Here is a 21900-nt window from a genome sequence, read left to right as displayed (position 1 = left end):
CGGCCGCCTCCCGGAAGGCTCCCCGGGGCAAGGCGCGCAGGGGGGCGGGAGCGGCCCAAACACCGGACCCGAGCGGGGAGGCCGGCGGGACGGGCTGCGACTTTCATCTTTGTAACCTCAGCTGAGGCAAATCGGGTGGAGATCGCTTCTGCACTGTGACTGCTGGCAGCGGGGGAAGGGGGGGTTTGGGTGGCTGCGCTGCCGTGCGCCGGGGCCCTGCGGGGGGGCCGCGGGGACGCGCCCCCCGCCGGCCTCGAACCCGGGACTACAAGCCCCGTCATGCCGCCGCGAGGGCGGGCCGTAGCGGCGGAGCGCGCCTGCGCCGCCAGACGTGGCAGCAGCAGCCCGCAGCGGCGGGTCCGGAGCGGGGAGCGGGTCCGGCTCGGCGGCGGCGATGGCTGTGGCGGGGCAGGGCGCGGGGGCTGCGCGGCGCCGCGGGCGGCTCCCGCCGCCGCTGCCGCTGCTGCTCGGCCTGGCGGTGAGTGGCGGCGGCCGCGCCCCGGGGCGGCGGGGGCGGGCGCGGGGTGTCCTCCTTCCCCGGGCCGGGGCGGGGGCGCGGCTGGCGGAGTTGGGCGAAAGTTGGGAGCGGGACGGGCCCCTCGGGTTGGGCGCGGCGGCCGTCCCCGCCACCCGCTCGGGCGGCTCTGCTCCCGGGCGCTTCCTCAGCCCGCGCGCTGCCGTCCTGCTCCGCTCCCTTTCTGCCTCGAAAGAACCGCCGAGAGGAAACCCGCCCCGGGCCGTGCGGGCTGGAGCCCCCGGCCCCCGCAGCTCCCACGGGCCGGCGCCTCGGCCGTAAGTTTCGCGTGGAAATTGGTGCTGCGGCGGAGCCTCCGCCGAGGGAGACCCTCGGCCGCCGCGGCACAGCTGCCTCGCCGGGCTTTGTGCACCTGTGCGCGGGCACGGCTGGCCGTGGGCAGCCCCGAGTGGCCGTGGGCAGCCCCGAGTGCCCGTGGGCAGCCCGGCCGCCCCTGCCCGCGCGTCCGCGGCTGTGGCGCGCTCCATCTCGGTGCGTGCCGGAGGGTCGGAGCCTGTCCCACTGAATTTGCACCAGGTGGAACGCTCCTGACCTCAGGGAGGCGACTAGACCGACAGAAATATTTTGAAGTGTCTCTCTTCTTTTTTAATTTACAGAATTTAGCACGTACGGCTCAAAAGAGTGGCCGAGGCGTGCTTTAAGTCACCCTTTATTTACTTTATTGGCTTGAACTACAGTTCTTCCTTCTGCCTGGACAAGCAGAGTTAATAATTGATGAAAAATTACGTTCATTTTCTGACGCATGCATGAGCTGGAGTGTGTTTGGAAATGCGTGACCTAGGAGCGCTCGTCTAATTCACACAAATGAAATGCGGAGTTGCTAATTGCCCTGTGCGCGTTCTGTGCTAAGATTAGAATTGCCCTTGGGGGACGAGCGCGTCCGCCCTGCCTGAGGGAGCCTTTTGCCCCTGGCCGGGCCTGGCCTTCAGCCCGTGCGGAAGGAGGGAAGAGAAATGCTGTGCATCCTGCACAGTTTTTGTGTTGTTCTAAGCTTGGTCTGGAGGCACAGACCTCTGCTATCTGCAGTTTACTTACTGAATTCAAGTGAAACTGGAGTCAGACTGAACTCTGCCGAAAATGTTGGAGAGGTCTGGTGGGGCTTTTTTTCCCCCTGTGGCTCAGCTTTGCTGTATGCAGTACTTCTCTCAAGGATGCTTGTGGCGGTGTGTTCCTCAGATGAAGTATATACTGTGGGGCAAGTGGAGTTACAAGTGGACTGAATTTTCCCTTCGCTTAAAATAACTAAACACGTGGAGTTATTTGTGGTATTTCCTTCTATATCCACTGCAACTGTCAGACCTTATCTTACTGCAACATTCATTTCATGTTAATGTAAGTATTTTGCCGTGATTTCTTTTTGTAGGTTAAAAGATACTTTTTTTTTTTTTTCCAGCATTCTTCATGTGAATCTGTTGTTCCTAACTGTTCTAGTTGCCCTTCTTTGGACCTTTTGTGTTGCAGAGCTGGTGCCTTTGAGATGAGCAGACTGGGCCTGCTGTTGTCAGTGAAATTATACGAAGCTGTTATAATTTATCCACATTATTCTCTCTTCCCCTTCTTCATTTACCCCAGCGTTTGATTTGCTCTGTGATGCTGCATGCTGAGCAGATGTCTTCATGGAGCTGTTGATTCAGCTAATTCTTTCCCCTTTGCTGTGTACAAGTAGTTTAAATTATTTCTTCCAATTTGCATTATCTTGCACTGGAAGGTGCGATTTTTCATCTTGAAATATGTAACTTGCTGTACGCCAGGATTAAAAAAACTAGCCTACAGCTGCGACATTGCAAAACCTGCTTTTAAATTTTTCTGGAGTCAATGTCTGCAAAGTCGGTGAGGCTGTTAAATTGGGATGTTCTTGGTGTGTAAAGTTAAAGCGAAGGTGATGCCAGGTGCTTGGTAGGACAGAGGTTAATGAGAACATTGTCTTTGCCTTCCAGCCTGTCCTTTTTTATGTGCCCAGATATGATTTTTTTCTCCCCCCCCCCCCCCCCCCCCCCCGTCCTGGAAGTGCTGAGTGCTTGCAGTGCACCTGGGACAGCTGCTGGAGTCATGCATGCATGGTGCTCCTGAGAAATAGGGCTCGTTTTTAAAGTAGGACGTGAAATTGGAGGTGGCTTCGGAGAATTGAAATCCTTATCTCTGTAAGGCTTCCTGCATTTGCAAAAGGAAAACTACAAAGCTGGATGAAGAAAACACTTCAGTGTCTTCTAATGGAAGATGTTGTTATCTTCTGCATCACTGAGTGTGACGCACACATGAGGAAGATGCTGCAGTGATCTCTGCCTGCTGTTAGGTTTTATTTCTTGAATGAGTCGGAGAGTCATAGGGAAGTTGTGGTTTAAGTTTACAGATGCTTCCCTATGTGGTATGTCAAGTGGTTGACTGTATTTCATGCTCAAAGGATTGAATTTACTGTTAAAGGCATTGGGAAGGAGTTTCGCGCCGAGGTGAGTTTGCATTTCCTCTGATGTATCGGGTGCTGCCCTTTCCCTGGCAGATGCCAGCCACTGCTTGCAGCAGGATTACGCATCTGGGATCCATTTGCTTTGCAAACACTGATGAATGTTATCTCAGGCCAGCGTGGCAAAGGTCTGTTTGTCTTCTGGGTCCTGGCTTAATGATGGAGCAATGGAGTCAAGAGTGTCTGACTGACTTACAGCCATTAGGAAGTGGGATTCTTGACCTGGTGCCATTCAAACCCAGTGCCTTCACAGAAAGCCTGGAAGGAATCATTTCAGGCTTCCAGCTCCTCGGGTCCCAGTAGCGGTGCGGCTGTGCACCGGCGAGGACCAACACCGACGTGTGAATCCAGGCCTGTGGAGAGGGCTTGGATGTGGCTTGCTCTGTGTGTTGCAGGTCGCTGTGCAGCGTGGCTGTGCAGCGTGGCAGCGGTGGCTTTGCCTCCGTAAGTTTGCAGGCAGAGTGCGAGCGCTGCTTCTGCTCTGCGGTGCTCGGGGGCTGTTTCCTGCGGTGGCATTTGGGCTGGAATGCAGGAGTGCCTCTTCCTTTCCAGTTACCGCTTGTGCTACAGGAGCTGCTTTGGGCAGTGTTTTGCTGCTGTCAGAGGGAGGGTATTGCAGAGGCAGACCCCTTGCTGTCACCCTGCCCCATCCCTGCTTCGTCCCTGTTCCATCTTCAAAATAGAGATTCGTAGAATTTGTGACGTGGGCTGTGCTGTGCCTCCTCAGATGCTCTTCCCATATGAGACCTTGGCTTTCAGGCCTGGTTTTGTTACTCAGCTCTGTACCTTATGGAGTGACGTTTTGAATCCATTGGCTTTGGTGCCAGAGCTCCCGTTCGCTTCAGAGGGGCTGGGATGTTGCCACACGTGTGGTGTGGTTGTCAGGAGTGGTGTTTTCTGCCCAGACACGTGTTCACAGCACTGTGAGCAATCGGTGATGGAAGAGGTGCTTGTTCTGTTGTTGACCATTTCTTTTGCTTTTCGGTGACACAATTTCTTGAGTTCCTTCATTTCATTCAAGTGGGGGTGATGAGACTCGCCTTGCTTCAGAGTTTGGTTTGGAGGTCTGTGAATGGAAAAACTCAATGCAGTTTGCAACCAGAATCACAAACTAGCATTGCCTTAAATTTTTTGACGCGGACAGGTTTACTTTAGAAGTAAGCTATGATTTGCCTCGATCCTGCCACCATTTCAAGCTTGTGAATGGCAAAAAATTGTGAAAGCAAAGTAGGTCTGAAGTTTTGGCACTTTGCTAGCCGAGTGTATCTGGTAGCATTGGTGGAGGGCATTCTGATTTGTGCGCTTGCAGAACACAGAGAACAAAGCTAATCTCATTTGTGGCTGCCTGGATGATGTCCTGTCTGTTGTCTTTGGGCTTACAGTCATATAGTTTGTTTGGTGGGTAACTGCAAGTAGATGCTTTCTCTGCCCCTCCTCACTTTTTAGGAGATGGTGCACCATGAGCACGTGGTTGTGTGCTGCTCCAGGATCAGCTGTGTGCTGGCTTGCTCTGATGCTGCCTCCCGTTTGCCTCTTGCAGATCGCTTCCTTTCTGTGGGAATCTTACTCCAACTATTTAAATTAAGCTTTGTCTCCTGTCGCCCGGCAGAAAAATGTGAGGATTAATTAGTTAATATTTGTGCAATGCTTTGAAGAGTGCCATATTAAAGTGCTAAGGATTTTCAGGTGTCATTTTTTGCCCTCTCTTTATAAGTCCCATTAACAGTATTTTTGTCTTCCTCTTATAGCATCTCCTGTGTGTGCTTCTTGAGTAGGTGATACTTCTTCAGACTTCTTCAAAACTCAATTTTTGGTGGGGGATTATGTGGCATATGCTTTACTCATGCCCTTAGCTTCTGAAGTGATCCAAACGTGGTTGTTCAGAAGTGATATCTGAAACATTATTTCGCCAACAGCTTGTTTAACATATATTGCACCAATGCCTGGCTTCAGGAGAGAGCAAGCTGCACGTTCATAATAAGGAGAAATTTCTTTGTCAGCGTTAGTAATTGACCCTATTACAGTTAGCTGTTAATTAGTAAATAGTTGCACAGGTTTTCCTTCACTAAGCATTTGAAAACCAGTGATAAACCATACAATTAATTGGCTACACAGAGCCCTTAAGAGCAACCTTTAGTATAGACTGTTATGCCTGTAGCTTATGTTCCTTAAAACCCAGTGTTTAAGAACAATATGAACAGTGGAGTCTAGTCAAATCTTGACGTCTCCATGGTATTTTTTGCTATCTTCTATATTTGGAAAGTGAACATAGCAAGCACCACTGTTAAGTGGAATGCCTTGTTTGTAGCATTCTTCAGCCTAAGTTAAAGAGTACCGAGACACTCTGTCAGGGTTTTAATTTGCCTTTCTTTGTGAGCAAAAGAAGATACGACACTTGCCTCTTGCAGTTATGACCCACCACAGTAAAATGTCAGCAGTGCATGGGGTTTTTTATTCCTTGAATGGCTTGAGGTGAGAGTTAATTGATCTGGATTATGTACTGAGTAAGAATGCATTCTTCCGTGGAGCTCACGGGGAAGTGAGCAGAAAGGACGAAGTGTCCGGTGGGAGTGTCTGCAAGTATAAATCTGTCGGGAAAAACAGATTCTTTCCTAGCGCTGTCAGTCTTCTGATGGTGGAAGTCTTCTGATGATGGATCTTGTGATGTGTCTGCCCATCCCAGGCTGCTGTAGGCGCAGGAGTCTCCTGTCTCTGCCGAGCCTGTCCATGGCCCTTAGTGTCGGTCGCAGATAACGTGCTGCAGCCTCTGTGCTGAGGGTCCTCAGCAGGCTGCAGTTGGGGAACCCCTGCAGATGTGGTTGGGGAAAGAAGGTTTTGCTGTCTCAGTGGGATTTTAGGGGCTACTTCAGTTATGACCCCTGAAGTATGTGACCCACGTGCTACACTTTCTCTTCACCCCTCATTCAAATAACAAATTCTTAGCAGGCTTGCTTGGTACCTTTTGAATAGCAGAGATAACCTGTCTCCCCTCATCTGATTTGATTAAAACGTTTCTACAGCTATTTTGGATATTAATCATGAATGAAAACAGGGGACTGTCCTACTTATCACTATCCATCTTGGAAGGCATTTGTTACAAATGGCTCAGTGATCAAAGCAGCGCAACCCTGAATGTAAATAGCAGCAGAGAGAGGGCTTGTGAGTGAAAAGCAAGCAATTATTGCACAAGGTCAAGAGTAGTTTGTATGATGAGCAAGGAAGATAAAATATCTGCAGTCAAACTGTGATTCTTGTAAACAAGGGGGCTTTGGATTTCAACATCTTGTGTTTTTGAGCGAGAACAAATTGAGGGGGAAGGGAGCAACAGATCTGTTTCTCGCTTGTGCTTGCCTGGAGGTGACTTAGACCTGGTGCTTTCAGGACATGCACCCCAGGACCTGGCCGTGCCACCAGCTGATCTGCAGGTTTGCAAACCTCCGTCACTGCAGTACGGATGCGTTCCTTCAGATCTACCTTCTGATGCTGAGTGCACGCTCCACCACAGGGTTCTGTTTGGGAACTGTGTAGGAAAGCACTCTGCGGAGAGGAACTTGGGTGTCCTGGTGGACGACAGGTTAACCATGAGCCAGCAGTGTGCCCTGGCTGCCAAGAAAGCCAGTGGGATCCTGGGGTGCATCAAGAAGAGTGTGGCCAGCAGGTCGAGGGAGGTTCTCCTTCCCCTCTACACTGCCCTGGTGAGGCCTCATCTGGAGTACTCTGTCCAGTTCTGGGCTCCCCAGTTCAAGAAAGATGAAGAGCTACTGGAGAGAGTCCAGCAGAGGGCTACAAGGATGGTGAGGGGACTGGAACATCTCTCCTACGAGGAGAGGCTGAGGGAGCTGGGCTTGTTCAGCCTGAAGAAGAGAAGGCTGCGAGGGGACCTAATATATACTTACAAATATCTTAAGGGTGGGTGTCAGGAGGATGGGGCCAAGCTCTTTTCAGTAGTGCCCAGTGACAGGACAAGGGGCAACGGGCACAAACTGAAGCAGAGGAAGTTCCGTCTGAACATGAGGAAGAACTTCTTCCCTCTGAGGGTGACGGAGCCCTGGAACAGGCTGCCCAGGGAGGTTGTGGAGTCTCCTTCTCTGGAGATATTCAAGACCCGCCTGGACAAGGTCCTGTGCAGCCTGCTGTAGGTGACCCTGCTTCGGCAGGGGGGTTGGACTAGATGACCCACAGAGGTCCCTTCCAACCCCTGCCATTCTGTGATTCTGTGTGAAAGGGAAGGTGAGCTCTGGTCTTATTCTTGGGATTTCTTGCCTGTTCCCCCCACCCCACCCCTCCATTTTAATGTAGCAGCAGAGACCGCTGTTCAGAATGTGAACTACTCCCTCCTAAAGAAATTAATTATGGAGTTAAATTCAGTCATCCCCCTTACTGCTTGGAATTTTGAGGCGGGTTTGCTGTGCAGCTAGATCCCCATAAAGTGCCTTGTCAGACACAGTCTGTTTCATATGTACAGGTCACTTATTGGTCATATTTACAGTGGGTTGAGTACTGTTGTCCCAAAATGAGAATGACATCAGTGGGTGGTTAAGCCAAGACTGAAATCAAAGTCAGTGTCTTTCTGAAAAATGGACTTCTGAGATTACAATCGAGTGTAAGACTGCGTCCCTGCCAAGCAGCAGTTGTGCTAGAAGCAGTGTTGTTCGCATCAGCCCTAGCTATTCTTGATGAATAGCGTGCAAATTGTCTACCTAATTACACATAGAAGTGTTAGTGTGCACATAAAAATTGTATGTTGACATACGGATTCAGGCACTTAAGCACTGTTTCAGCCACGTGTCCATTTGTATTTTTTTATGCATAATTTGTGTCCAGGGAAATAGTATTTTTTTTGTGCTCTTGAGCTGGAAATAGGAGAAATAGGAAATAATTTTTTTCTGTCCAGTGTACAATGCTACTCTTCTGATAGTTCCTCGTTATTTAATTTTGATTTGTATTTTCTTGGTTTTAAAACCATGTGCTTTCATTGCCCTTGATTCAAAATAAATACATAAAAAATTTATGCTCGAGACGTACTGCTTATCCTTAGCAAAAGGCCATACTGTCACAAAGCGTTTGTGGGGAGCAGCTTACAAATTGAACCGGGTTCTGTGGGAACAGCAGTTAAGCATTTATCACATTTAATAATAAATACATTCTTGTGGCTGCTTGCCGTATATTCCCTTTTTTCGTTCTGAAATGAGATTCAGAGAAGAGTGAAATCTTGAGAAATAAACTCTGCTTTTGCAGATCCTTGATGATTTTGAGAAAACGCGGCCTGACGGATGGTGGCATTTTTCAATACTGTCGGTCCTGGAACTATAATTAGCAGTTATTTGCCGATATCTCGCTTTGTCTCTGGGTTTCTGGAGGCTCAGATGTTTCTTGGGTACCATTTCTAAGGGAGTGGGGTTGTAAAGTGTTTCGCTGCTCTTTAACACTTGCTTATGTGTGGCAGCTCTGCAGGGAATTGCTGGGGGGTGGAGGGAGGAAAATTAAACCTTTTTGACTGATCCGACTTCTTCCACCTAGCTCGCAAGCTTATATATTTAAATACGTGCTTCGATTTGAAGAGCAGAGGCAGAGCTAGAGCACACGTGGTTTTGTACCTTGTACTCAAATAGCAGCGACTCTCAACAGTTTTGAATTAACTGTCTTGAGGGTTTGGGTTCACTTATGTTTTGCTTGAGACTCCTTCATGCATCTTGGATCAGACACTACGGTCACGTGACTGATGTGCGACCCACACCATAGAAAATTCTGTGAAAAGAAATTCAGATGGAGATCTTGAGCTGGGGAAAATCTGCAGACGAGAAGTGCTACCAGATTTGCGTTTCGTAGTCTGCTGCGTGTAGTCCAAAACCAAAGTTTTCCGCATCCGAGGACATCAGGTGACTGTTGTGTTGGTTCCAGCTCACGGAGCCAGCTGTGGATGAGGACCCGTTATGCTAGGCACAGTGCAAACACACCATGAAATAAAATAGGCCTTCCCTCAGTGTTGTCGCAGTTTCTTATCAGCATAGCTGTCACAGGGGAGGGATGGCGCAGAAGTTGCATGTGTTGGTCCTAGTATGCCTTCCGCTTTAGTGGGTACCAAGGTAGGCAGCTTCTTGGGGAAGGTGCTTGGAGTGTTTCTTAGCTTTTCAGTGGAGGCTGTGAATAGATTTTAAAGCTTTCGGATGCTCAAGTGACAAGAGACTTTAGCTTGTTTCTTATTTATAGAGTTCCATATGTGTGAATGCAGCACTTCCCGACGCATAGGAGAAGAGGCTGCCTGCCCAGGAGGGACTGTCACCTTTCTTGACCTCTTCTTTTTTTAATATGAGCTCACCTCCTCTCGTGCCCTGGATTTAAACAAGAAGCGGTGTGCTTGTTCAGGCGGTGCCTAGCGGATGAGCTCTCCTGCAAAATGTCTGGAGTAAATCTACCTGAGTCATATCTCACAATTAAAGTCATATAGCACAGTACATGCAAATGAGCCTCGTCTGTGCTGCTGCTTTGCCTGTGGCTGTGCAGGAATACGAGCCTGGTTTTCCATGAAGAGAAAGAGCATGTAACTGCTTCCGTAGGATTCTCTTTTCCTGTCCTCTTGATTTCATGCTGGTGCCAGTCCGAGTGGCTGTGGCCCCGGCGGGGCTGCAGCCGCCGGTACGGCCGCGGTGGGCAGAGCAGCCCCGTGGCGGGGACGGGCGGCGGGTGGAAATGGCCGCTCGGCACTGCTTGCCTTCAGCAGAGCTGGCAGCGAAGGCAGCGAGATTCTGTGGACAAAAACCCAGCCTCTCATTTACTCCTGGGTAGGGTCTGCATTAATTTCAGCAGGAGAGAGCTGGAGAGCATGGAACTGCTGAATTCTTAGCAGTCTGCAAACACAGTGTAGTGCAAATGCTTGTTGGGAAGTGGTGAACTCTTCAGCTCAGCCAGTGCCCTCCCAGTATTGCTGCGGCTGCTGAGATGTGCAGGCAGGGTGTTTCTGTCCAACTTCATGCTTTCAGCTTGGACCTTTTGAGTTTTATAAGCGGGAAAGGCTGCGACATTGATCTTAATTAAAGGGAGATGATGATTTATTCGGCAGGGCTGACTGGTGTGCTTGTACGCGCAATGCCTTTCCCAGTGGGCTTTGGTATAAACCATAGGATCGCAGGGAGCTGCTGGAGTAAAACTGCAGGAAAATGAGTAACGTATTGATTTGATACCTGGGGAGGAATTGGGCAAAGTAGCAGTGGATATTTGCAATGTGGCGTGCTTCTCCCTCTAAGCACCTGCTGTTCCACCGGCGCAGCGAGTTTTCTGTTAGTGGCAACACAGACAAGGCAGTAGTTAAAGCTGTCACTGTTTCCAGAATCCAATTTTTCAAGAGGTTTATAGTTCTGCCGTTATAAGGAAAAAAAAAAGGAAAATTTACTGAAATTGGCTAAACAGCCTTTCCATCTGGAAAAGACATGAAATACATGTACTTCTGAGCTGTCGGTAAAACTGTACAGGTGCCTTAAACCAAGTGCATAATACTGTTTGGTGGCAGGTGGAGAGAGGCCTTTGTGGCTTTTTTAGTCCAATTATTTCTTTTTGGCAGTGAGTTCATAGACTGGAATATCCTTAATTGAGTCCAGTTTTCTAAACCAAAGAAGCAACCTGTAGTTTTACCTTTTCCCTCTATATTCAGCCTTAGTTTCAATAAAGTTTCAGTCTTCTGTAACTTAAGACATAAATAAAACTTGAAGACCCTTGATAGTTACAGAACATTGAGGTGAAGGGAAAAGTTTTTTTGAAAAATACTTGGGGTTCAAGAGGTCTGCTGGGAAGTCAATGTTAGATTAATCCCTGCTGTACAGCCTCTGATTGCGATGAGTTTTGAGCAGGAATTTGCACGTCTGCGTCGCCTCACTTAGCACAACTATATTTGTCTGCTTTGATTGGTAACGCTGTGTATTTATCTCAGAAAATGCACAAATGATTCACATACATCAGCCTGAAGTAGGAAGGCTGAGCTCTGGACATCTGGATTTAGAAGAATGCCAGTTCGTTGGTCGAATTAAAGGATCAAGGACATTTATGCTGAAGGTAGGGGCTGAGTTGCAAATGTGCTTTTTCCCTTCTCACAGTTCGACCATCTGGTCAGCAGGGCTGGGTGGGGGGAATCCTGCCTGCGGAGTGGGACAACTTGTTTGCTCTAAGCCCGTGTGGCCCGTTGTGCTTTTATATTTTATGTTATAGGTGTATCTTCCAGTAGCTTTAAATTCCTGAACGTGTCCTGGGGTTGTTTTGAGGGTGACCCCTGTTTCAGCTCAGCTTCTTCCCTCTACCTCGTGCCTCCCAAAACTCCCTCCCCCCTTTCCACATGTAAGAACTTCTGGCATTTGTGAAGTATGCTTGGTAGGTGCAGGTTTTGTTTCTGTGCCTCAGTGACTGTGGTGTTTGCAAATAGCTGAGTTTGTAATAAAGCGTAGCGCCTGGGGCTGCGTGTTCTGACTTGGGTTGGCGGAGTGCCTTGTTTTGAATGCTGCAATCTGTAATGCACGGATGCAGGAGGAGCAGCCTCTTACTTCTTCACATCCACCCTGGATACATTTTTCAGCTCAGCTGGGGTGAGACATGATCAAAATTCATTCTGTAATTAAGAAAATGTTGAACCTCTTGTGTGTGATAGGCAAATGAGCTAAAGCTTTTAGCCAAGCGATTGAGTGTTAAGGTTTTACTGTAAGGTGAATGTAAACTAGATAATTTCTCTAGCTAAGCTTCCCATAATCATTCCATTAGTATGAATTCAGTACAGTGCGGAAGGGAGGCAGCATAGCCTGATGGAGAAGATTATTATTATTATTGAAGATTATTGCAGTACAAATGAGCAGTAGAGGCCCCAGCCGAGGTTATGGTCATATTTGGATAGGAGTTTTACTTTATAGCAGGAGAAAAGACAGACTCTGCTCTGGAGCCATCATGATTTAAATAGACCTAAAGATGCAACAAAAAACTAATTTCTTTGAATAGGTATAGAACTGAGATGCAGAGAGATTAAATGTCATGCTTTCCCTGTGGCCAGTGGAAGCCAAACTGGGTCTTGTGGCAAAGGCAGTGGTGTGCGTGCGGTACGGTATGGCCGGTGGGAAACAGAAGCCCTGCTCCACTTGGGAAGGGTGGGTGGGGAGGGTTGTGGTTAGTGCCATGATGCAGGTGCTGGATTACTGGCAAATTCTGTTGTTATTTCCTTCATCTGGTCTGTGTTAGTGTGGGTTAGTTATTTCAGCTTCATGGCTCTCACTGTCTTCTGTGGGATATGAAAGTCCTCGACTGAGTTTGCAGCATAATCTGAGATCCAGTGACAAGAGTGCTCTCGAAGTCCTAATTTGCTGCTTCTCTTGTTAAAGTATGTTAAATTTACATAAGAATTTTTGTCTGATTATCTGACTAGGGAACAAACTTTTTTAAGGCGGTGGTGTCTTAACTAAAACCGTATTTCTTGATGTTGTTTTTATCTCATCTTTCCACTTAAGGATGCTTGCTGGGGGTGGTATTGGTCCAGCTTCAAGAAGTCATGTATATGGCTTTTTTGTTTTTCGTTTTTGGATTTTGCTGATCAAATCGATGTGACAGTTTATTTAAGGCAGCGTGTCTTAAGATTATGGAAGAAGGTCAAAGCAATTTCAAAAGCAGTTTGTCTTTGTATTTTGTTTCTCAGCATGGAAGCTGTTACTAATGTTTCTGGCTTTGTGTTTCTGTAGGTGTTCTTGCCGGTGCTCGTGTACTCGTTGAAGGTGTCTCCACTCATAGAAAAAATAAGTGACCACAAGGATTTTAAGAAGCTTCTCAGGACACGGAATAACGTACTAGTGCTGTATTCCAAATCTGGTAAGTCTTCCTTTTTTTTTTTTTTTTTGATGCCACAGCTCTTGGTGCCCAGCAAGGTGTGTGCGTTTGACCAGCTGGGTGCATGTTCGGTTGCCTGTGTACATGCTCGGGTGACTGGGCTCTGCGCCCTTCCTTGCTCTCTGCTCAGCGTTGCCTTATGTGACTGCAAGGTGCTTCTGTGTGACTGCAAGGGCTTCTTCAGGATCAGTGTCCTTGCTCTAACTCAGAGGCTGCTGATGTTTCAAGATTGGGGGCTTCTTAGTTTGATCTTCTAATTGCTCTGTCACATTGGCAAAAAATGTGCTTTATTCTGGCATTGCCTCTGTAACTGGTTGCTCGTAACAGCTATCAGGCAGAGCTTTCTGGTGTGTTTGTCACAGTAGTTTGCAAGTTTCGATTTCCTGGTGACACTGAAAGGCTTAAAGAATAGTTATAGTGCTGAAATCAATCCATCTTTGCTTCTGACAGCTTTGGGTGTCCCATGGTTGTCTTTCAACTTTAATTAACAAAATATAAAAATAAATTATGAGCTGCTTGTGTGAGAGGGAGAAGTGGCTCATTTCACATTGTGCCACCTGTCCCTTTGAATCCTTGCTGTCTCTGTCTCATTCAGGCTCTCCTTTCTGGCTGTTCGCTCTTGCTCTTACCTGTCTGTTTGCTCTTCCTTTTGCTCTGTTCTGCTCCTGCTGCACCTTTTCTCCTTTGTCGCCTCCTTTGTTTTGGTGTGTTGGTTTGTGTGACACCATGTAAAATGAAGAAGCAGTCTTTAAGCTCCATATGCAAGTGCAGAATGCTGTTGTGGATGTGGAAGTCATTGGACAGCAAGAAGTGCGTCACTAAGATGATTTTCCTTAGTGCTGTTTTGTTTTTGTTGTTCTTTTTCCTTCCTGCAGGCAAGCAGTACAAGGTAATGCTTTGTTTGGGGCCTGGGTCCTCCCTTTCTGACCTGTTGCAAGGTCTTATCTCAATTAAACATATATGTGACTTAATTTTTGTTAAAATATTTGTGTTTTTCTATAGTGGGGAACTTTGAGCCCTCAAACTTGGCCAGATGGTTTTGTAGCAACAGGTTCAAAGTGAAAGTCATAAGAGTTTCTAACACTTTTTGATTTTAAAAGGAACACTTTAGATAAAAAAGACACCTGTATTATTCAGCTTTTTAAAGGGAAGATTCTCTTTTTATGCTTAATATTTTAAGTGGTGGTTGCTTTCATTTTTAGAAGCACAACGAGAACCCTTCAGCTCTGACACTCATCAAATAGATGTTGCCCTATGGGCATTGTTCAAAAGCTGTGTGGTGGAGATTTCTTTTTTCTGTTTTTGTTATTTAATTGGTTAGTTTTAGCAGTCTAAAGCATTGCATGCAGAGCTGACTGTGGGATTAATGTTTCCTCCTAGAACAGTGATCCTTGCACAATTAGAAATCTTTTGTGTAATTGTCACCCAGAAAGAGGGCAGGAGAAAAAAAGAGATAGGAATTTGGAGGTGCAGTACTAATCCCAGATATGCGTCCCCCAGCTGTGATGAGATGGCGGCCAGCCGATTGCTGGGACAAAGGCTTTGCTTCTCAGCTGAGCAAAACTAGCTGAGTATTTTTATCTCGTGCAGAAAATTCATTGGTTTCAGGAGGTGTCCTCATTTGTAGGAGATGTTTAGTTTACCCTACTGGCTGGGTGTCCTGCCAGGGCTGCTCAACTAGTGAGTCTTCTGGGACAAGTCTGTCCTATCCTGGATGCTTATTTTTTAAAGGATGTTTGCCAAGAATTCCCCCATGTGTCTACATCCCTGTGTTGGAGAGAGATGGCAGTATTGGGGGTAGGAATGTTGCTTGAGAGCTAACAAATGTGGGCTGGTGTCTCTGATGGCATCGGGCCCAAGCAAAGGCTGTCAAATACCAACAAGCCATTTCTGGCTCAGGAGAGTGTTGAGATAGAAAATTGTGGAGGCTTAGAGATTATTTGAGGGGACTATCACTACCTGCTGGCTCTGCTTGTCTCTTCTGATCTGTATAGGCCTTCGCTTTCTCAAATGTTGGAGACAAGGTACTGGTCTATAGAGGCATTCGGTCTGACCCAATATAGCCATTCTTATATTCAATTAGATGAAGTAGTTGTGGAGCAGGAGCAGTTTAAAAATATCTGGAAGAGGCACTGGGTTTCTATTTTCTGTTTATCAAGGCAGGAAACCATTGCTGTTAGATTTTTTTTGGGGAATTGATACTTGTTTGAACCTCTGCATTTTTCTCTCCGGAGCTCTCGACCCATTTGTCAGGGTCTGTTTGGATCTCTCTAATTTACAGGACAATGTACCCTGCGATTTAAACTTTATTTCATGAGCTCATTAAGAAATGTAATAAGCAAATATGACAAAGAGCAGCTCAATGCCCTTTTACCTCCAGGTTGGAGGTTTGATCTGTACCATTTCCATAAGTTAGTGGATTCTGAGGAAAATGCCAGACAGAAGATGATGGCTGCCAGATTTCCAGGGGATTGTGGCTGCGTAATGTCCCTTCAGCTCTGCCTGGCCACTGGTCCTGCCTACCCGGTGCTCTGGCTTTGACCTAACGGTGCTTGCTCACAGCGTAGGTCAGGCCTTGGTGTGAGCTGGGTTATCCAAAGTCTGTGCAGGAGCAGAGTGAGCAGTCGCACCCAGTTTTCTTCTGTATTTATTTTTAATACCATTTAGAAGACTGTTTTGGAATGGAAGTGTTTTGCAAAATCTAGACATGTGGCATGGCATTGTAAAAATGTCAGTTGTGTGTTTATAATACAGCCAGTTAGTTCTTGGAAGGACCCTTTCTGGGTGCTTTCTGCTAATAGTTTTGAGCTCCTCACGCCTGTTGGTTTGGGTGGCTCCCAGGGTTATTATGAGAATAACAGTAGGTTTTCTGTGTATGACAGGGATAGAATTGAGGCAGGCAGAGATGCTGAATGACTTGCCCGTACAGCTGATGAAGCTTCTAAATGAAACTGCTCTCATTAGCACACAGTGGTACAAACCGGTTGATGCCCAGCCAGAGGAAAAAGGCAGTGTTGGGATGGAAGCTGGTTTGCAGGAGAGGACACAGAATAGCTCCGTAAACGTAGTCCAGGGAGTGTGCCTGGAGGTATGAATTTCAGTGCCTTGCTTAAGGGGGGGTGGAGGGAAGGAGCCACCCAACTTCAGCAGCAGCCCGCATTCCTTCTAGTTTACAGAAGATTTTTACTGATCCCTCTCATACTGTTTTCTTCGAATTGGACAAAACGTTCTTCCAGTGCTTCAGAACAAAGGAATGCACCATTGTGTTTTTCTATGTAGAGTAATAATGCAGCTGTTAATTAATGTTTTTATTATTATATTCTGTTTTCCAGCTGCTGCTGCGGAAAGCTCACTCAGGTTACTGTCCAGCGTGGCCCAGGAGGTGAAAGGACGAGGTACTATAAGCTGGATAGACTGCAGGTATGTGTCAGGCTGTTTTTCTACTTTTTTCCCCTCTCCGCTTTTGGCTTTTATTGCTGACTTAGCTTTTTTTGATGGCTTTGAAACTTTTTGCTTGCAGCTGAACCCACATCATTCTGTGCAGTGTCTTCTTAGCTGTAGGGAGCCTACATCTTACCATCTTCTCTTCCTTTGGACCAGCGGTAGGGAATCACTTTTTCCTTGTGGTGGTTGTCATGTCTTCTTTGACAGTATGGTTTTCAGCCTGAAGCTGGAGACCCCATCTAGCATCACCTCTCAATGGGGGGCACGTAGCATGGAAGCTCTGACTCCTCCAGCTTTCCCACAAGCCGGAGGAGGAGGAATCCCGTGTGTTGTGCCTCAGCTGGAGGGCAGTGCAGTTCTGCTCCATCAGCAGATGTTGCACAAGCAGTAGGGCTGTTTGCTTGGTTTTGAAACGTCCACCCGTTTGTGTTTCTAAGTGAAATGGGCTTTGTTTTAAAGAACTTCCTCTGTGCTCGTAGTTCGTGGCAATAGTTGATGTGAAGGCAGGGAAACATGTTTTTGTAAGTGGTTGCTTGTGTGGGGAGGAGTGAACAGGTGTGGACTTTCTAGTTTGCAGATGTGAAAGCCTCCACTGTGGTTCTGCTCGATAACACGTGGCCTGTGGTTTTAGCTTGCGCATCATAGTGCCTCTCTGCCTCTGCAGCTCTGAGGGCTTTGCCTGCAGGTGGCAAATTCCCCTTCCTGCACTGCAGAGGAACAGCTTGCTGCCTACCTGTGTGTTTGGGTGGATTGCCATGGGATGGACAAACTGTACGCTGTGCAGAAGTCAGCCCTGACAATCATGTGACTCCCTTAAAATTATTCTTCTGAAACCAACCTCCATCCATCAAGCAGTGACCCAGAATAAGTCATTGATAAATCAAAGTTAACGTGCATTTTGTTGTTGGTTAACCTGTCTTGCTCTCCCCCTGCCACCAGGCAGGTGTCTCTCCCGTGGAGTCCTCTGCTTCTGCCTTCTGTTTGCATTCTGCTGGGCTTGTCCAAATGCACAGATGCTTTCATCTCTGCCGAGCTGATGGGGAAAGAGTTTCCAAGTCATCAGTTGGCAGAAAGCAGGGCTGCTCCTCAGAGGTCAGTGAAGCCTGTACCACTTCCCACCTGCTGAAAAGCCAGCAAATAAATTGTATTGACCCTGGCAAGGAGGAGGTTGCGTGGAGATCTGACATACCTCTGAAATCCAGTCTTCTAATGAAAACACTGATAAACCGTTTTTTGTTGTCAGTAATGATGGCTAGCAAGTAGGATACTGGGCCAGCTTCTTGGCTTTAGTTTCTAATCGGCCCCATTTGTGACTGTGGGGTGGTCACTACCTTTTGGTGTCTTCCATTTCTCTTTTGGTTTAGGCTGCCTCTGTGTTGGAGGACTTACTGTTTACCATGTGTGCATGCGTGCACGTGGGACGAGTGTACAGCTGCTGGAATGATGAGGTTATTCATCTGGCCCTGCAAAATGCTGCTGTAACACAACTAAGCAATAACCATCTCCAGGATTTATTTTAGTTCTGGGTCGGAGAAGGAAGGATTTAGGACTTCAGTTTGAAATCCAGGGAAGTTTTGGCACTTAGTTCAATGGGTCGGTCTCTGCTTCTGAGTTTGTAAGTTATGGTGATAGGGAGGGAAATGTGCTGTTTGGTTTTGCTGTAAAATAAACTTCAATTCATCAAACTCTAATATGCGCTCCCTTTCCAAATGCAGTCGTCTAAACCAGGCTTTGCTGTTGGAAGTTACTTACAAGGAAGGTATTTTAAAGTCTCCTCCAGGTAGTGCTTTAATATATTGCATAGGAAGCTTGGTGCTTGCAGTACCTTTCCTCTGACCATGGTGGGGAAATATTTAAGTTAAGCTTCCTATTTGTAATGAAAGGTGAGTGATTTCCGGAGAGTGAAACAGCCTGGTGGAGGTCATGCTGTAAGAAGTTGGGAGACCTGGTAATAGATTTGTAGGTTTCCAAAATTTGCTTCAATGCCAGTAATACCACAATCAGATTGCCACTTGCCGAGTGACAGGCAGTGGACAGGGTGCTGTAACATGGCAATAACTGTAATTCTCCCTTCAAGAGTTGAGCAGCGCTTCCTGGCAGATCATTTGTTTGGGAAGAACCTTGAAAAAATAGATGATCTGTCCAGCTGTAGCTGGGTATTTGTCAAGAGATGTCTCTTCCATCCCTCCCTCTTGCGAAGGGATGTCATAACAGTTTGTGAACTTGCCTCATGGGGCAAGGTGAGCTGGAAGAGCGGTGTGTGGTAAAGGAGGTCTTGATGCATGCAGGAAAAAAGAACCCAAACAAATAGTTTGAGTCTGAACCAAGTTTTGGGGTTGATTTGCTTGTTAAACCTTTAAAGCATTCTGAAATGAATCTCGTGATAATCTTGAGGTAACTTTGAAACAATTTTTTTTTTTCCTTGAAAGATTTTTTTCCTTTGCTTTTTTTTTTTTAATGTACAGGTGGCTGCAAACTGCTGCCCACCTCACTGCAGTGGTGCTGTGAGAGAGGCTGCAGTAGTGCTGTCTGTCACCGGTCACAAAGGGCCTGAACAGCGGGGTCCGACCAGAGTTGCTCAAGCTATTCTCCCACTGCAAGTATGTTGTGAAGCTTATTTGCAAGTCTTCATGCTGAAACAATCAGCGCACAGATGCAGGGATATTTACAGCACAGGCTCAATTTGTTTTACAAATATTGACCAGAAATGGCTTGGTTGGCAGCAACATTTAGCAGGGAATTTTGGCTTTGCTCTTCACATCCCGCTGTAGCGAACTTCTTTGCCTTCAGATCCAAGCATTGGCAAGGCTGGCATACATGCAGAGCTGTGGTTTGTGTCTCTGCTTCCCTGGGGTGATGACGGCAGTCTTTTTCTTTTGTTTTTCTTTATTGGTGGTGCTTTTTTTGTTTCTTGTCATTCTCCTTCTTGCCCTCATTTTCAGGAGGAAGGAAGAACATACTGCTCCACTGATGGAAACCACTATGGACTGCTGTGTCTTGGCAGTATGTTCTGTATTTCGTACTGCGGAGGGGAGCGCAGAGGTTTGCGGCTGGAGGCGAGCAGCCTGAACTGCTGGCTTACACGGAAACCGCCCTCCTTGGCCTCAGCTTTTGTTAGGTCTATGGTGTGAGGCAGAGGTTAGACTTGAGCTTTCAATTCCAGGTTGAGTGGTCTCAGGGAGACCAGGAGGTTAGTTTTTCAGCGTAGTGTGGGGAAATATTTGGTTTCTTGCTGAAAGGGTTAGTGTGGTGTAGAGGATGTTGTCGCTTTGCAGCAGGATAGTAGAGGTCCCCAGAGTGCCTGAGCTTAGGAGATGTAGGGCTGGGAAGTGCCCGGTGCCTGCCTTTCCTGCACGGTTTGGCTCACTGGCGTTAGGGGCCATGCAGAGCGCAGGGCACCCAGGGATGCCTCTGCGTGCTGTATTTCAAACAAGACCCTGCTTCGCGGGACGTCTCAGTCGGTTTGTGCAGGCAGACAGACGCCTCCTGCTAGAGACGAAGGGGCAGCACGAGAATTGCTTGCAGCACTGAAGCGGCCGCTGTTTGCTCCTGTGTGCTGAGACAGCCCGTGTGGCTCTGTGCACAATTAAACGTGAAGCTATTTCAATTGTGAGTAAAAGAGCGACAAACAGTGTGACAAAAATATGCTTGATTTTAGCCTTTCCATGTTTTAATTAGGAAGTCCTCGCTGAGGCGTTTGATGTTGAATGAACAGTGGTGTTGAGAGATGACAGAATACTGAATTAATAATGCTTGGTAAAATGCAGTCATCTGTGCAATGGCTGCTGCTGTCGGTGTGAACAGAGCTCTTTCTGCTGCCTTTTGTTTATTTATTTCCTTCCTGTAAAACCTGGTTCTTTGTTTCGGAGTTGAGACTAACTGGTAGCAGGGCTAGAGCACACTGTCACAGGTTGGTAGATCTCAGAGCGTCCCAGAGCTGGATCAGTGATCTTGTGAGCAAGAGTTTTGGGACTCTTATTTGTGGAGATACCACGTGAAGAGGAGCTGAGAGACCCAGCTTCTGCTTCTGGCTCTGTGAATGATTCACTTCTTGTTACTTTGTGCTGTTGAAAAAGGTGTAGCTATTTTCCAGGCAGCTGGGTAAATATTGCCCAATTCATTAGTCAATGTTTGTAAGGAGTTTGGAGAACTTTGAAAGGGAAAACACTATAGCAGCACAAATGAGCGCTCTTCATTTAATGTGCTCATTCAGGTGCTGTTGGGATGGGCTGGAAAGCAAGCGGGGGACTCTTATTGAATTAATTTTAGTAGGAGGCTGATACAAATTTTGAAAATGGAAGGGCTTCACAGGGAGTTGAAGGCTTAAGATGTGAAAAAGAAAGTGTCTTGTCCTTTTGAGCGATCTCGGAGCTCGGATGCGGCTACCTGTGATGGCAGGTTGGGGTGCAGCGGAGCTGGTGTGTGCTGTGCGGGCGGGCGGGCGGTCTGTGTGCGTGCTGCGGAGCCTCTGCATCCCGGAGTCCCTCACAGAAGCTCCTGGCAAATCCTGGTGGTGGCAAGTAAAAGGTACAAAGTGACATGCCTGGGACACAAGAAGATGAAATTGCTGCTGGAGTGAAGACAAAATTTTTTACTTGTCTTTAAAGCAGACAAAGCTCCAGTCCTAGTTTGTGGTGCCCCAAGGTCTGGTTTTGAAGAGTAATCATTATAAAGTTATCCTCTTGCCTGCTTCAGTAGGTTTTGTGATAGATCATGGGGTGGCCGAGGACTGATGTTACTTGGAAGAGTGTAGCTAGTTCAGGTGAAGTGGAAGGGGAAAGAAAGTAAAATGGCTTTGTTGGAGAGAAGATGTGTTTGGCAGGTTGTAAATCGCGTTGTGATCAGGTGCAGCTTTGAGGAGGTGGTGAAAGAGGTTGAAACAAGTTCTTTCCATCCTGAATGTGATTTAGTGAACACTCCTGGGCTTTCCTGTTACTGTATTGTCTCGAGTTTTTTTTATTGAGCTATTTATTAACTTCTACCCAATTATGGACTGGTATTTTCAAAAAAGCACCCATTTCTTTGGCTCTGGGTAATTATTCCCTGCTCAAACTTGCATGGTTCCCCTTACTGTAGGGCCCAAACATAAACAAAGCTGTGTGATTTCCATCTGTTGTCATAGCGTATGTGCTTGGCTTTAGCACATCAGATTGCAAGGAAGAGGAAATGCCATCTGGTTAAGATGTCTGACTAATTTTTGGTTGGTTTTAATCCCACTTTCTCTACTTTTGTGTGTCATTCTGGTAGCCTCTTTTGTGTGTCCTGTGCATCATTCTTGTAGTCCTCATCTCCAGTAATTACTTGTTGTTATTGCAATCCCATGACACTTAGCATAAAGGTGAGACCACGATATGGCTGATAAAGCAGCCCTTTCGAGGCTGTGCATCTAAACGTGTGCTGGTTCAGGAGAGCGCCAAATCTGAGGAGTAGTTGTCTTTTCTGAAATTTCCCCCAATTTCCATGTTTATCTGCCTTTTAGATGATATCTTCCTTCCTGAATTTCTAATTTCCTAATTCTTTCATACAGAAAGGCTTTACTCATACGCACAGTCATAAATGAATTTGTTTAATGCCTTGAAATAGCAGGGAGGAATTTCAGAAGTAAAACTAC

General features: G+C 47.0%; 1 protein-coding gene across 2 annotated transcripts in view; it reads left to right on the top strand.

The window, feature by feature from the left end:
- The first annotated feature begins 381 nt into the window (after window positions 1-381).
- The window catches only part of PDIA5 (protein disulfide isomerase family A member 5), a 104988-nt gene continuing 83469 nt past the window's right edge, over window positions 382-21900 (top strand). The window contains exons 1-3 of one of the 2 annotated variants that reach the window (XM_075429882.1): window positions 382-478; window positions 12701-12827; window positions 16178-16265. In XM_075429882.1, coding sequence (XP_075285997.1) covers window positions 395-478; window positions 12701-12827; window positions 16178-16265 — 299 coding nt within the window. In that variant the 5' untranslated portion in view covers window positions 382-394. Of the gene's footprint in view, window positions 479-10916; window positions 11043-12700; window positions 12828-16177; window positions 16266-21900 lie in introns of those variants that run through there. The other variant, XM_009943390.2, reaches the window with a different exon arrangement.

Source organism: Opisthocomus hoazin, chromosome 9, assembly GCF_030867145.1.
Source record: "Opisthocomus hoazin isolate bOpiHoa1 chromosome 9, bOpiHoa1.hap1, whole genome shotgun sequence".
NCBI lineage: Eukaryota > Metazoa > Chordata > Aves > Opisthocomiformes > Opisthocomidae > Opisthocomus > Opisthocomus hoazin.
The sequence above is the reverse complement of the archived record's forward strand: the minus strand, read 5'-3'. Positions and strand labels throughout refer to the sequence as shown.